The sequence below is a fragment of the Passer domesticus genome, chromosome 3 (genome assembly GCF_036417665.1).
Source record: "Passer domesticus isolate bPasDom1 chromosome 3, bPasDom1.hap1, whole genome shotgun sequence".
Taxonomy (NCBI): domain Eukaryota; kingdom Metazoa; phylum Chordata; class Aves; order Passeriformes; family Passeridae; genus Passer; species Passer domesticus.
This window is the reverse complement of record NC_087476.1, coordinates 32435156-32448732: the sequence shown is the minus strand read 5'-3', so window position 1 is coordinate 32448732 and position 13577 is coordinate 32435156. Positions and strand designations below refer to the sequence as shown.

General features: G+C 37.7%; 1 protein-coding gene across 10 annotated transcripts in view; it reads right to left on the bottom strand.

Annotated features, from left to right (window-relative positions):
• Positions 1 to 13577, bottom strand: part of MEI4 (meiotic double-stranded break formation protein 4) — a 129295-nt gene that overhangs the window by 88269 nt on the left and 27449 nt on the right. For 2 of the 10 annotated variants that reach the window (XM_064412492.1, XM_064412481.1), the window contains exon 2: positions 4472 to 4521. In XM_064412492.1, coding sequence (XP_064268562.1) covers positions 4472 to 4521 — 50 coding nt within the window. Of the gene's footprint in view, positions 1 to 3773; positions 3808 to 4309; positions 4522 to 6882; positions 7023 to 11459; positions 11560 to 13577 lie in introns of those variants that run through there. The other 8 variants (XM_064412485.1, XM_064412489.1, XM_064412484.1 and 5 more) reach the window with 8 other exon arrangements.

The following is a 13577-nucleotide window of genomic DNA, read 5'->3' as shown; positions in this document are numbered from 1 at the left end:
TTTTTTTTTTTTTTTCCCCTGCTTTGTCTTGTGTCACAGAGAAAGCCTTTGTCTTATTCCTTCACTTCTGAATTCTTTGCTCATGAGCAGGAAAAAAAGGTTGATTTAAATGTTCTAAGAGACATGCTTTTATACTTGTTTCAGGTTTAAGAAGAAAAAGCAATGCCTGATCAGGGCTTCCACTTCAGTGAAACAGATTTTTCACTGACTTTTAAAACTGTGACATCAGTCAAAACAACTCCATCATGAAAAAATAAGGTACAGAAAGTGTATTTGTAAAAAAGTAACTGGTAGTGCTAGAAAGAAAGCAAGTAACTTTTTTTCTCCAAAAAGAGCTTAAAATCTGTTCAAGAAACTGCAAGGTCTTTAAAATCACATCCTGACAAATGTATTTAATCAAATTTTAGATTACTTCATATTTACAAAGGGCTTTCTATTCAAATATATCTTTAACATTAAAAAATTAAAGAATAGTGACAGACAAAAGCTGAGAAAGTTTAATTTGGCACTAAACAAGAACTTCATATTGGACACTGATACATTTTTTTGTCCCACTGATTATCCCTGTCTTCCTCTGTGCAGGTTATGAATAAGAAGAATTTGCTCAGTGGTTCACTTACGTATTAGGAAACACTTCACATAATGAAAGCACAGTTCTTCTATGCTATATAGCTTTTAATTGAACTTATACTCATTGGAATTATATATGTAATATTACTTTAAAAGAGCTGAGATATAAATAATGTGATTTTCAATTTCCTCTTTGTACTTAGAGACATAAATATACTTCCAGCAATTTTCTTTGAGAATTATATATAATTTGCTTGTACTTTTCTTGGTTCCAACTTGAATTTTGCTCGGGTAATGTTAGTATTATTTAGTTCATTAATTTTCAAAAATCAGTATTTGTAGTCCTTTTGAGTTAACTTAGCTTGCACCTGACTTATTGGCAAGATGGTTTTAAATGGTTTAGAAAAGTATTTCACTAATGATGTTTCTTCATCACTGAGAAAACTTTTTGTTTGTATTGCTCTTGCATCTTATAATCTGCAACATTTGGAGTATCAGACCCAAGTACTGGGAGGACCATGTGCAGACCTTTTCTTATGTAGAGCAACATGCTTGCCAAAAATGGTTCTGTTAATGCTAAAATCATTTTGGTGCACATTAAGGTCAAGCTCTGTCTCTGCAAACTCTTGAGACCTGGCAATGCCACATGCAGTTAGCGTTAGCCAGCTGATGTCCCTGTAGGTGCAGGACAGACACCTTTGGAGAGCAGTGAGGTCCACCCAGAGAAATCTTGGCCAGCTGTTCCTGTCTCCTTCCATTAGCTGGAAAGCGACTAGAGTAATATCTATATTTCTAACATTTGGAAAGCAGAGGTTGGGTGAGAGGAATTGCAGCCCCAGTGCAGACACTGTGCTGCACTCTGGATTCAGGCGCGGCCAGCAGTGTGGGGGTGCCTCCAAGCATCGCATGGAACGGGCACAGAAGGGCTTGGGTGAACACCACAGGGTGAAGAGCTGCAGCTGAGTCACAGCGAGGGGTGCTGGGGGCGCGGATTGTGTACCAGCATGAGAGATCCACAGCCAGTGGGTGAGGAAGCAAAGGACAATGACGCATTTTTTCCTGCACGGCCTGACAGAGAACCTGAAATTGCTGTTATTGACACCCCAGATACTACCTGAGCAAAGATACCTGAGCAAATAACATTCAAAGTGAACTGCTATAATATTTGCCATGTGCCTCTCACTCCCAGAATACACATTACGACCAAAGTTCATTTTCTCTCTGAAAATTCGTGAATTGGGATAAAGTATTGCATACTAAGATTTCATTAAATAACAAAGTATTCACTGCCAGAGCCAAAGTAATTATTCAAGAGTTGTGCTCTCATAAAAGGATTTTTTCTTGCCTTTAAATCTTGTTTTAATTATGTGCTTTTCATTTAGTTATAAGGGAATTGAATTTTCTCAATAAAACTTTAAGCAGTCTTTATTCTGTAACTAAAAACATGCACAAGAACAAATAATTTCAAAGATATATATCAAGTATATGCAAACTCTACAGAATCATTTCTTTTGAAGCAATTTTGTGAAACCACTTAAAATCATATAGTGAGACATGAGTCATATAAACTGAAGAGTAAAAATTAATTTAAAATATAGAGAACAAACTTAATTTGTTCTTGTTTGTGAACATTTATTACTAAAAGATATTAAAACAGAATTTTTCATTTTTGCAACTGACTCACTCTCACCCGACCACTTCCAACGTTGCTGCAATGGAGACAATTTTCTGAAAAAATATTATTGTTTTGCAATTAGTTGTATTAATATAGGGAAAAAGTGGTTCCTTTATGCATTCAGTCATAAGGTGGAGAGCAGGGTAGTCATCTCTTTGTAGGTTCATGTACCTTACCAGGGCTTTAAAGAGAAATACTGGCCAACTGTAGCATTGTAGCTCTGTCTGTAGTTCCCAAAAGAATGGGAAGTATGCAGATATGGCATGCAATATAGTATTGAGATAATCAGCGCTTCCTGCTGTGGAGGAAAGTCTTCACACAAACTCAGAGAAAGCCAGCCAAAAAAGCCTAAGTACAAGATATTTTTTAATTATTTAGAGGCCCAGGATTCACTGGTAATAGGTGAAGGAGGGATGTTTGAATTTCTTTGTGGCTTTATAACTTGTTTGGTTTTGCGCAACATAATAGCACAAACCACAAACCCAATACACTCTGTTAAAGACTGAAGGTTTTTGTTGTACTGAACTGTGAGAGTTCTAGGAAATTTAATGGTACCCCAGACAGAAAACAGAAGAAACCAGAAGTGTCAGCAGTGCACAGGCCAATGTAACAGCAGTGGATGGGTACCTGTGCTGGGCAGCAGCCCTCGTCTGCTCATATTCTTCAGCTGAGTAAGGGACAGTCCAGTGTCTTCCTGTGCTGGAAATGCTTTTGAATTCCGGAGCAAGTTGCACTTGGAGGTAGATGGGCATGAGGGGTATCTACAGAGAGCATATACAGTGCAGGCTCTCTGGTCATCCCTGCTGTAGCCCCTTGAAGGGGCTTTGGCAGCCACATTAAATCAGTTTTTGATCTACACATAGCTCATGAGCAATGGCTATGTCACTTCCAGACTGAAAAAAAAATCTCTTCAGCTGTGGCAAATGCTTAGCTTGCCCCAAGACCTTGCTTGATTTTTCCAAAGAAAGAGAATACCCTCCACCTCTGTACACCCAGGACCATCTGTCACATCTCTGCAGCCTCAGACGTGTCTGTGGTGTTGGCAGTGCTGCACACGTGGCCAGCTGTCCTGTGCTGCCCTGTGCTGCCCTGTGCTGCCCTGTGGTCCTGTCCCAGAACCAGCTCTGTGCCTTTCTGACATGAATGAAGAACCAGCTTCATTCTCAGGTATGACTATCTCCCTCACAAAAAAGGACACAGAGGCAGAAGTTTAATCTCTTTGTATTGAAAAATTAGGACAGGCATAGGTGATCTGTTAGGTGCTACCAGGAGATGAACAAATTAAAATGTAGGAGTAATGACCGTGTCAGACTTTTGAGTCTAGTTCTTGCCTTGAGCTGACATGTGAGCAATAATTATACTCTCTGCTGAGCTGCTCTATGGACACAAGTAATTATAGTCCTCGATACACAAAAACGTGTATCTCATTATAATGAAGCACAGAAGTAAACAAAAATAAATGGACTAGAACTAAATGTTCAGAATGCCATTTATATGCTTGGCTTTAGACAGTCACCCCAGGTTTTACCTTCAAAAGAAATTTGCATGTGGAATTCTGGTCTTATGAGTGGAGCTTGTGTGAAGAGTATTTGTTAGAGATATTTGTTCAATACCTGAAAATAAAATGGTTATTCAACTGAGATATTTCATTTGGTAGTAACCAAAGGGAAAATTTTACAGAAATACTCTGCTTGTAAAGTTAAAATACAATTCTCTGCTCATGTTTCTGTGGTAACTAGCTCAGTAACACTAAGTAATTTAGTATTCCAGCCCTGTTTCATTAAAACCCTAGAGTACTTACAAAGAATAAGTATAAAAGTATGAAATTCATGTGACTAATTGTACTCAGTTAGTCCTAAGAGTCAATGCAGATCTAGGGGGTAACTCAATTCATCCTAGAATAGAAGTCTTAAATACACTATGGATGTGTATTTAATCAAAGTAATCTAGCCTAGAAATATACAAAGTTTAGACTTTAGAAATCTTATCTCCTTGTGTTCAGATTTCATTAAAGTAAACCTGCTACCAAACTTTCTAGGTATCCACAAAATGTATGAAGCTTACCATGCAAAAAGCTGCAGTGGAAGCCCATTCTGGCCATCCAACTTCCAAGACTGATTTGGTGATTGAACAGTTACATTCAGTTTGATTCTTCACTTTTGTTGGGAAATTGACCACATGGCTACAGAAGTTCATGTCATTTCCAGCACTTCACTGTTTCCTTACCTGAAAGAACATGGCACTGAAACATGTATGTGGTGGAAATCCTGGTTCCACTGAAAGACAAAAGGGAAGATTTCTTTGATTTCTCTGACTTCAGAAATGCCAAGATTTCACCCAAGGACAAGGATGGTTGTGCCACATCACCCCAGGTGTTCACAGGAAATGAAGATAATTCCTCAAACTTCAGAAGAAAATCAAACAACCCCCACACCTTGTCTGGCAAGCTCCTCACTGCATGTGCTATCAGGGCACCTGCAGGCAACTCTGCAGTAGGGAGCAGGTTGTCTTGTGCTTGAAAGGTGAACAAAGAAACAAGTGCTGGAGTTCAGCAATGACTCACATCTGGCAGTGCATTTTCTTGGCCCTTCTGAGTGGCACTGCCTTGCTCTGTTCCACAAAAGCATTTTAAATTATGTGGGAGATATTTTATATGGAAAAACACAGCGTGCTGTATGGGACTCAAAGGGATGTTGTCATTATTTCATCCCTTATCAAATTACTCTTTAGATCAAGGTTGTATTAATGCTCATAATTAATTTGGCCTTACATAATGCATGTAATCCAAGTATCTCACAACACTTCTTGAGCATTCTTTAATTAAGCTAGTCACAATCTCTCAGTGAAGTACTTAAGGAATCTGACTCGTTTCATCCAGTGCTAAGAAGCACTCACCTGTGGGGTCAAGTAAGGCACAGCAGCATGTTCAATAATGCATAGCAGCATTGTGCCACACTTTGGGAGGGAAGTGAGAAGTAGAATCCCTAATTGGAACTACAGGGGGCTTAAGGAAGGAAAATGCATTTATCTGTAATTTCAGATTTAAAGGTGCTAACTTGTTTTTCCTCTCAAGATTGTCAAAGGCCCTTTCATGTCCAGTTGGCTTTTTTAGTTCACAACTCTGAGAGGAATGCTTTACCATATCATTATTTCATGACCTATTATACTTTGAAATTCTGTATCTACACATAGGATTTACTTGCCCAAAGTAAATAGCCAGTGTGATTCTTTGATCAAAGCTGTAAGCAATTGCCAATATTTAACATTTCTCCCTAAAAGGCTTATTTCAAGTAGTTTTATTATCCCCACAGTACAGAAGAAATCTGAAGCATTGGGAAAATAAATGATCTTCCTCTACATACTGAGATAGTCAGTGATTAAAAGGTCATCAAATCTTGTTTTCCAAACCTATATTAGTTTGCTAAGCTCTCACTTGTCGTACTTTCTGCCTGTTAACTCATCCCTAGCATTCAGTCTGTATGACACTATTTTTGATACCCTTAATTAAAATACAGCTTGAACACTGCGTCTATATTAGTCTGCCTAACAGGAGAGCTTTCACATATCCATTCTCATTTGCGCCTCAACAAAAACAAGCTTTAAACCCCCCAAAAGCTCCCCAAGTATCTTTTGGACAACTGCTCCTTAAAGCTGGAGCACCCCTTTTTGTGCCACTGGGACTTCATCCTCATGGAGAAATGCACCAGGCACAAGTCACACAGGCTCTTTGGGGCTCCACAGGCTGAGGCAGATGGGAGACAAGCTTCAAAGGTCACTGGGGGACAAATGACTTCACCTGCAATTCCCCCATGAGCAGGATTGTCACTGGTAACAGCTCTGAACTTTTCACAGGTTCTTGCAGCCAGATCGGGCTGTAGTGATCTCCTGTGACCTCTTCTATAGCATGCAAAACAACAGATTATCACAAAGGAATTTTTTACACAGGATAAAAACCTGTAATTAATTTAGATCTCGAGAGAAAAAGGATCTGCTCTGTCTACAGGTGAAGTATTGTAATGGAAAATTACACCATTGAATAGCAGACTTTACTGTCTCAATTAAAAGAAAACATGTACCATGTTTCTTGCTGAGACAGGAGGAGCCTGAAAAACCTATACTTTTACCGGGGCCCAGAAAAGCCAAAATGGCCAGAAGACTCACATTTTTCCATCCTGTTCATAGTGTAGCAGGAAAATTACATATATATATATACTTTTCATATCTTGATTTTCAAGTGCATATCTTTTTTTTAGTTCTCTCTAGCATAATGTGTATTTTTATGATGAAAATGGAGAAAAAACTATAAGGAACATGTTAAGGATTTCTGGTTGTTATTGAATTGTGAGCAAGCAAAGCCACTACTGTAGCACATGAACGAGACACATATTAAAATATATAGAAAATGATGTAAAAACATCTATAAACCCAATATTTTTCTATGCAGTAATTATATAATCTGCAGTGATTTATACTATCCTCCATTTTATGAAAAATGTGAGAACAGATGTACATTATTATTGTCAAGGGAGCAGACAGCCAACATGACCATTCCCAAGAGGAAAACACATTTGTGAGATGACACTTTAAGTAGAGCTCATATAAGGATTAAAATTCCACTTTCTGAATGATTTAATTACTTGCCAACTCTTGATGCTTCCAGATCTCTTATGTAGTTCTCTTATGAAAGAAACATTTCAGGAAAAAAGAAAATCCATCAGAGTTAATTTTTCCAGTTTTCTGATTGCAGAATTATCACAATAATGAAATAATGTTATTCCTGAAAGTAACAAAAAAAAAAAAAACAGTTTCACGTTTCACCAGAACATCTGTCAAAGTTTTAATAGTTTTGTGGTGTTCTTTAAGCAACTTTACTCACTTTGAATAATAAGAGAAATTAGGCTTTTCATTTCAGGAAAATTATTTAAAAAGGAATTTATGTTCTCTTTCTGATTACACAAAAAAGTCCCCATCTCCTTCATAGTAGATAATAAATTCCAGATGACTGTATGAATCACATTCACTGAGGTGTGCATCATTAACAGCTGTAGCTACATGGTCATGATAGCCGCACTTATATTTTCTTATTGGAATGATCCATGCACTTTCTCCTCAAGAGAGAAAAAGAAATAGTCTCTAGAGTCAGATACTAATTGCTGAAAAATACTGAGTTCACCACATTGCAGGCCAAGGAAACATATGGGAGTGGTGAAGTTAACTTCAAGGAATTAAGAGAGAAGTTAAGATTGAGATCTTCATAGGGATGAGGAATGTGGGCTCCTAGGTGATATACCTCACTCCAAGAGAGGTACCTAATTACATATCTTCTATAAGTCAGGAAAAATTACTTCAAATTGGAAATTCCTTGGTATTATTTGCTGACACTAAAGGGAGTGAAAGATAACTAATTCACTCCTTGATAGCTAACTGTATCTAAATTTTGGTGATATGTTTCTATTCTAAGTGCCTACAATTATCACCAAATACTAGATTTAAACTATTTATGACAACCATTCCTAAAATCAGCCAGAAGCTGGGGGAAGTGCCAGGGTTTACATGCCTAAGGATGATGCTAGGGAGGTGACATTAGCAGTGCTAAGTCTGCAACAGGGTGTCATAAACTCTTATTTTTTGTTTAATTTTCCAAACAATATTGCTTTTAAGTGAATAAGTGAATGTGTTGTTTGAATATCAATATTAACTGTACTTGTTGCTGTACATAAAGTGGGTGAAATGTCAACCAAAGCACAGTAGATAGAAAAACCCACATTGCTATAACCAAAACACAATAACCAGATGTCCTGGCTTGGCACAGATTTGTAAATACTTTGCTATATGCAGAGCATAAAAGACCTTTGATCTTATTTGCAAAAATTTATATGAAGAAGCTGAAGTATTATTTAGAGCCAGATTTAAGTTTTAAATGTGTGTGTGATAATGCAAAACTCTAGCTAAAGCCATCAGTTGTTGTTAGAAATGTTAAACAAAAGTATTGCTGCGTGTCATTGCTCTGTTAGGATTTAGAGGCACTTAGAGGGAAAAGTGTAGGCAGCCAGCTGCACTGATAAAAAGCAACTGAAATCTGCTCTTAAGGGTATTGGCACATCACAGCTGGCAGAACAGCAGAAATACCTAAATTAAAAGTTAATTTGGGTATCTCCACGTTTTGCGGCAGTCTGGCATGTTCTACGTTACCTTTGGTGAGCCTGCACAGATGTTACCAAGGGGAAAGCAAGCCAGTTCTCATAAGTTTACAGCATATGTTTTGCTGCACTGCTCAGATCTGCTTGGCTTTACTAGCCAAACTCAAAATGCATAAAATGGCAGTGATTTTTCTCTAGTTGTAACCATTTATTCTATGGCAATATTGGATCACTGATAACAAAGGAAAAAAACAGGCAGTGGGGAAAAGTAAACAACAGAAAAGCAGTGGGGATTCTCCTAGAAAAATATTCAAGGCAGTTACTTGCTCTGAAACAATAAAGGGTATCTCAAGTGCTAAACAGTTCAGTATTCTACCCTAATCATACTTAACCTGCTATACAGATTAAGACCATTATAAATAAATTCAGTCCCCACCCCCATACAGAGTTAATCAAATATAGAATCAAGACAGACGGAACCTCAAGCGCAGAAGGAAACATCTCATTTCTCAGTCATACTCAGTCATCCAGGAGAACAGATGGCCCTTAATAGCATGCCCTGAAACGTCTAATTACATGAGAAACTTTGTATAGTTTTTCTGGACTTTTAATTGGTCCCCCAACTGTGTGTGGAGACAGCCAAATGTTTTAATAGATAAAATAATAAATATCAAGATAGACTGTGTTACAGCATGTACAAGACCTGGCTGATTTGCTCTTAAGGTGAATGTAAAAAATATGGCAATGTATGGAGGAATTCAGCCCTGCAAATCCAGACTGTCATGCAAACAAGCTCTACTAATTTCTTTGGGAGTCCTCCTCATAACATGTTGGGTGCCTTGACATCTCACAATATAGAAACAACAAGGTGTGTATGATAATAGATTTAGGGTCACTAAGAATTTAGCCTATATAAATGACATGAACAGAGCAATGGTCAGTAACTATAGCAACCAATAAAACCCTAACAGGAGAGGGGAATGGATATTACACATCAGCATGACAAGCTGAAATGTAATACTATAACAACAAGATTCACAATATATTGGAAAGATATAATCTACTGAAAAAATATTTTAAAAAAAATTCAACTAAAAGAATTAGTGCTTATTTGATGATGGAAATGTAATTAAGTATCTAAACAGTAGTAAAACCAAAGCATAATCAAGTTCACAAGTGTTAATGAACAAAAGACACAGAAACTAAGCCTTCGGTGAAGCACAAAAAATCAGCAGCAGCAAATGCATTTTTAGTGCATACTGAACTCAGAACCTTATCTAAGATATAGGAGCTATACCTCTATTTCCCAAAACCTTGTATTATGTTTCCCTGTAATAATAAAGGCCATAGGAAAGGATAGGAGTTCTGCTTAGTTGGTCAATCATATAATTTAATCCTGGTTGTGATTGTGCTGTTTAACTGCCACAAATTTTGTGCTGCAACTAGAAAAGCTGTTCCACCAAAATGTTGTTCCTCTGAGGCTTAGAAACCTTCTTTTCAGGGTAAATTTATAAATAGCCAGTTTATATCCATTTGTTCTTGTGCCAGCAGTGGCTATTAGTTCAAAAGGCTTTTCTCTGGTGTATTAACATGCAATATTATGGGCATGCAACATTTTGTTAGGCTGTGAAAGCCAAGTTCCTTTTGGAAGATGGATCCACAGCATGGTTTGTGTTGGAAAGCAGCTTTAAAGGTCATCTAGTCCAAACCCCCCCTGCCATGCGCAGAGACGTCTTTCACAACATCAGGTTGATTTAAGCCACATCCGACTTGTCCTTGAACACTTCCATGGATGGTGCATTCACAATTTCTCTGGGTAACTTGTGCCAGTGCCTCCCCACCCTCACAGTAAAGAACATCTTCCCTAACATCTAACCTAAATCTCTCCTCTTCTAGTTTAATCTCATTCCCTCTTGTCCTATTGCTACTGACTCTGGTAAAAAGTATCTCCTTTCTTAATAACCCACCCATCTATATATTGAAAGGCTGGAATAAGCTTTTCCTAGAGCTTTCTTTTTTCCAAGCTGAACAACCCCAACTCTTTCAGCCTGTCTTCTTAGAAGAGATACTCTAAGCCTCTGATCATGTGAAAACTTTCTTCCCTCTAAGCATCTTAGATGCCTTTCTCTGCTTTTAAACATGCTTAATTCTCTTGTGTGAGCAGCTGTAAATACACTATACTCCAGGTAAACTCTTGCTAGAATACTGTTTATTACATTTCTATTCATGAGATGTTTTCATATGGCTGCATCACATCAGGCTATCACAGGATCTCTACTAGATATCTTTTTTTTATTCTGTATTGTTCCAAAAGGCAACTTGATTTGATGCAGAAACTGTAGATACTACTCCTTAATTCTTGGCCTTGTGTTTTAAGCCAGAATGTTGTCCCATTTCTGTTAAATCATCAACTCAGCTCATCAGGGTTCAAAAACCTCTATCCCATCTATGGTTGGCATTCCATCGTCTTTTGTTCCTCTACATATGGTGATGTTGTAATAACTGAGATTTATCACTATTATTTATCATTATTATTTACACATATCCTCCAGCATACACCTGGAAAATTATAATCACAGTGGTAAGAATTTACTGGAAATACAGAGATGTCTATTCACCTGCCTGTGCAGTATTTCAGAGATTGCTTCAGTGAAATCTCTTTTGCAATGCAATACAACTGACCAAAATCCTTTCTGCTTTCATCCATATAATCTTTATTTCACTGTTGGTTAACACCACAATGATTCTCAGTCCCATGCTTTAATCTTGTCTTTCCTGTAGAGTACAAACCTGTTGTATTAATGACTGCATTTTCATTATACTTCTGGTTGTTGTACAGGAAAGAATCAGTTGATTTAAAAAGATCCAGGCTGATCAGCAGTATTTTAGGCATATTTCCAAGAATGCAGGAGGATACAAAAAATGAAAGACAGTGGGCAATCATGACCATGAGGACTGAAAGCAAATCCTGTTCTGCACAGGTCCCAAGGGTTGCAGATGTGAAATAACTATGTAGAAGATCTAAAAGAAACTGCTTTCCCTTTTGGTTTGTATAGTTAGTCAATATGACGCACCTTATTAGCTGTCTTTGCTGTCTCCTCTTCTCTGTTCACAGGTAAATCTGGTTAAATCAGATGTATTTTTACAGTGGCCCATAAAGATGCTTTTTTTCCTCTGAAAGAATGAAAAAATCTTATGGAGCAAGAAATTTTACGGTGCTAGGCCTATTACCAGCCAGCAGTAATCCCAAGAGCTCCCTCTCTGGGTAGAACATCAGATGTTCTCTGGACCATCTGTGGTGCCAGAGGTTCCTAAAGCTCAGTTCCCAAATACATCTCTCTATAAAGTCTCCTCCTTGCCTTCCATGCAAATCCTAGTTGCTACCTGCATATTGCAAAAAAAGCTGCATTTCAGGCTGTCCCTTCTCATGCCCATTTCAGGGTGACTTCTACCGTGCAGGGGTTAAGTTGCAGTTGCTGAGGTTGTCAGGTGAGATGGTCAGACCCCACTGCCCTGTCCTCCCTGGGGATTTTGTCCAGCTGCAGTTCTGTAAGGCATACCCAGGTGCTCAGTAGACAAGATGGTTCTATACCATGAAACATACCAGTCCCACCCATATACACATATTTTCCTTTGTACTCCTGAGTATTGCCCCCTCTCACAGCTGGATATTAGAAGTACTGCCAAAATCTTTATTTGCTGCTATCAGGTCTGAGAGTTCAAGAACTGATATTATAGCTCCTGAAGCACTGAGATTTATGTCCAGCAGTTAGCATTTTTGTGTCCCCAGAACTTTCACTGGAATACAGACAACCTACTCATGGTGCAGAGGCTTCTGTAGCATTTACTCCTTTATGTAATGATTTCCAGATGCTGGAAAAGTTTCCTTGTATTTCAAAAATTCTACAAAAAAGTACAAGAAAGATAACCTCATTTAAAAGTGTAAAGAGCTAAAAAAGTAACTTCCCTACTCTTTAAACATCTTGACAACTGCATTGCTAGAGGCAGAGCTGTACTGGAAGTCTTCCAGGGTGGAGAAATAGGATAAGAAAAGGATAAGAGAAATGGCATTAAAGAACCACAAAACCCCATATTACCCACAGGATGCTGGCTCTGAAAAATGTCCAAAGAAAAGTTTGCTGAATTAATGACACAGGGGGAGGTATAGGAAAGTCAAGCTTAGGGGAAAGAAAACCAGGATCTACAATTCCAGGAACTTCAAAATACTTAGTTATATTGTCCAGGTTGTCCTGTTCTTATGCTGAAAGAAGAGTCAGACTATGGGAATTTGAATAAGAAAATTTTGAAGCAGTCAGAAAGAGCCAAGAGAAAGCAAATTATAGATAAGAAATGAAGAAAGTTATTTGGAAACACTATTTTGCATGATAATGGACCGGTTATCCGGTCTGTAATCACCTAACTCAAACAGGGAAGTGAAACACAAAATCCAGTAATTTAATACAGACCTAACCAAGATGACTACTGATAAGTCTTCAGCACACAGGACTCCAAGTCCATAAAAAAAAGAAGAGAAAGCACATCCTAGGAAGATCTACATGTGTGATCACTGTTTAACCAATCAAGCAGATGAATAAATCAAGTGGAGATTAAGTACATTAAAATTCTTACCATTAGACCAGGCAAAGAACATAAAAACAACGAAACCAAACTTGTTTGCAAGAGAAAAGATCTATTTCTTTCAAACAAGAAATACGAAGCAAATCTTCACGTAAAACTGTGAAAACAGTTCTAAACTAGAAAGACATAGTATAGCTCTGCAATTTTATTCTGCATTTAAATTAGATGTATCCAGCAGTTAGGGGTTGCAATCAAAATAGAATAAGGGGTTTGGGTAGTGTGACAGTTTGCTATTTTCTATCTAGTTATATATTTGCTTCACTGTTTTTTAGTTTTCATTCTGTATGTCACCAATTTTTGCCTTCTTCAAAATAAAAAAATAGGTAGATGGAAGAGGAAGAATTGTTTACTGGGAGCTTATTACAGGGTGGCTGTTAAACTGATAAGGGTTTTGGAAACCATCAAACAACTAATCTAGATCAACGCACAAGGTCACATAGTCAAATTAAGCTTTGTTTCATGTGGATTTCAGTGGTTACCTCTGGGGTTTCAAATTAGACTACCAGACAAGTAATCCAGTTACTTCAAGCCTGTCACATTGCAGATAGATACTA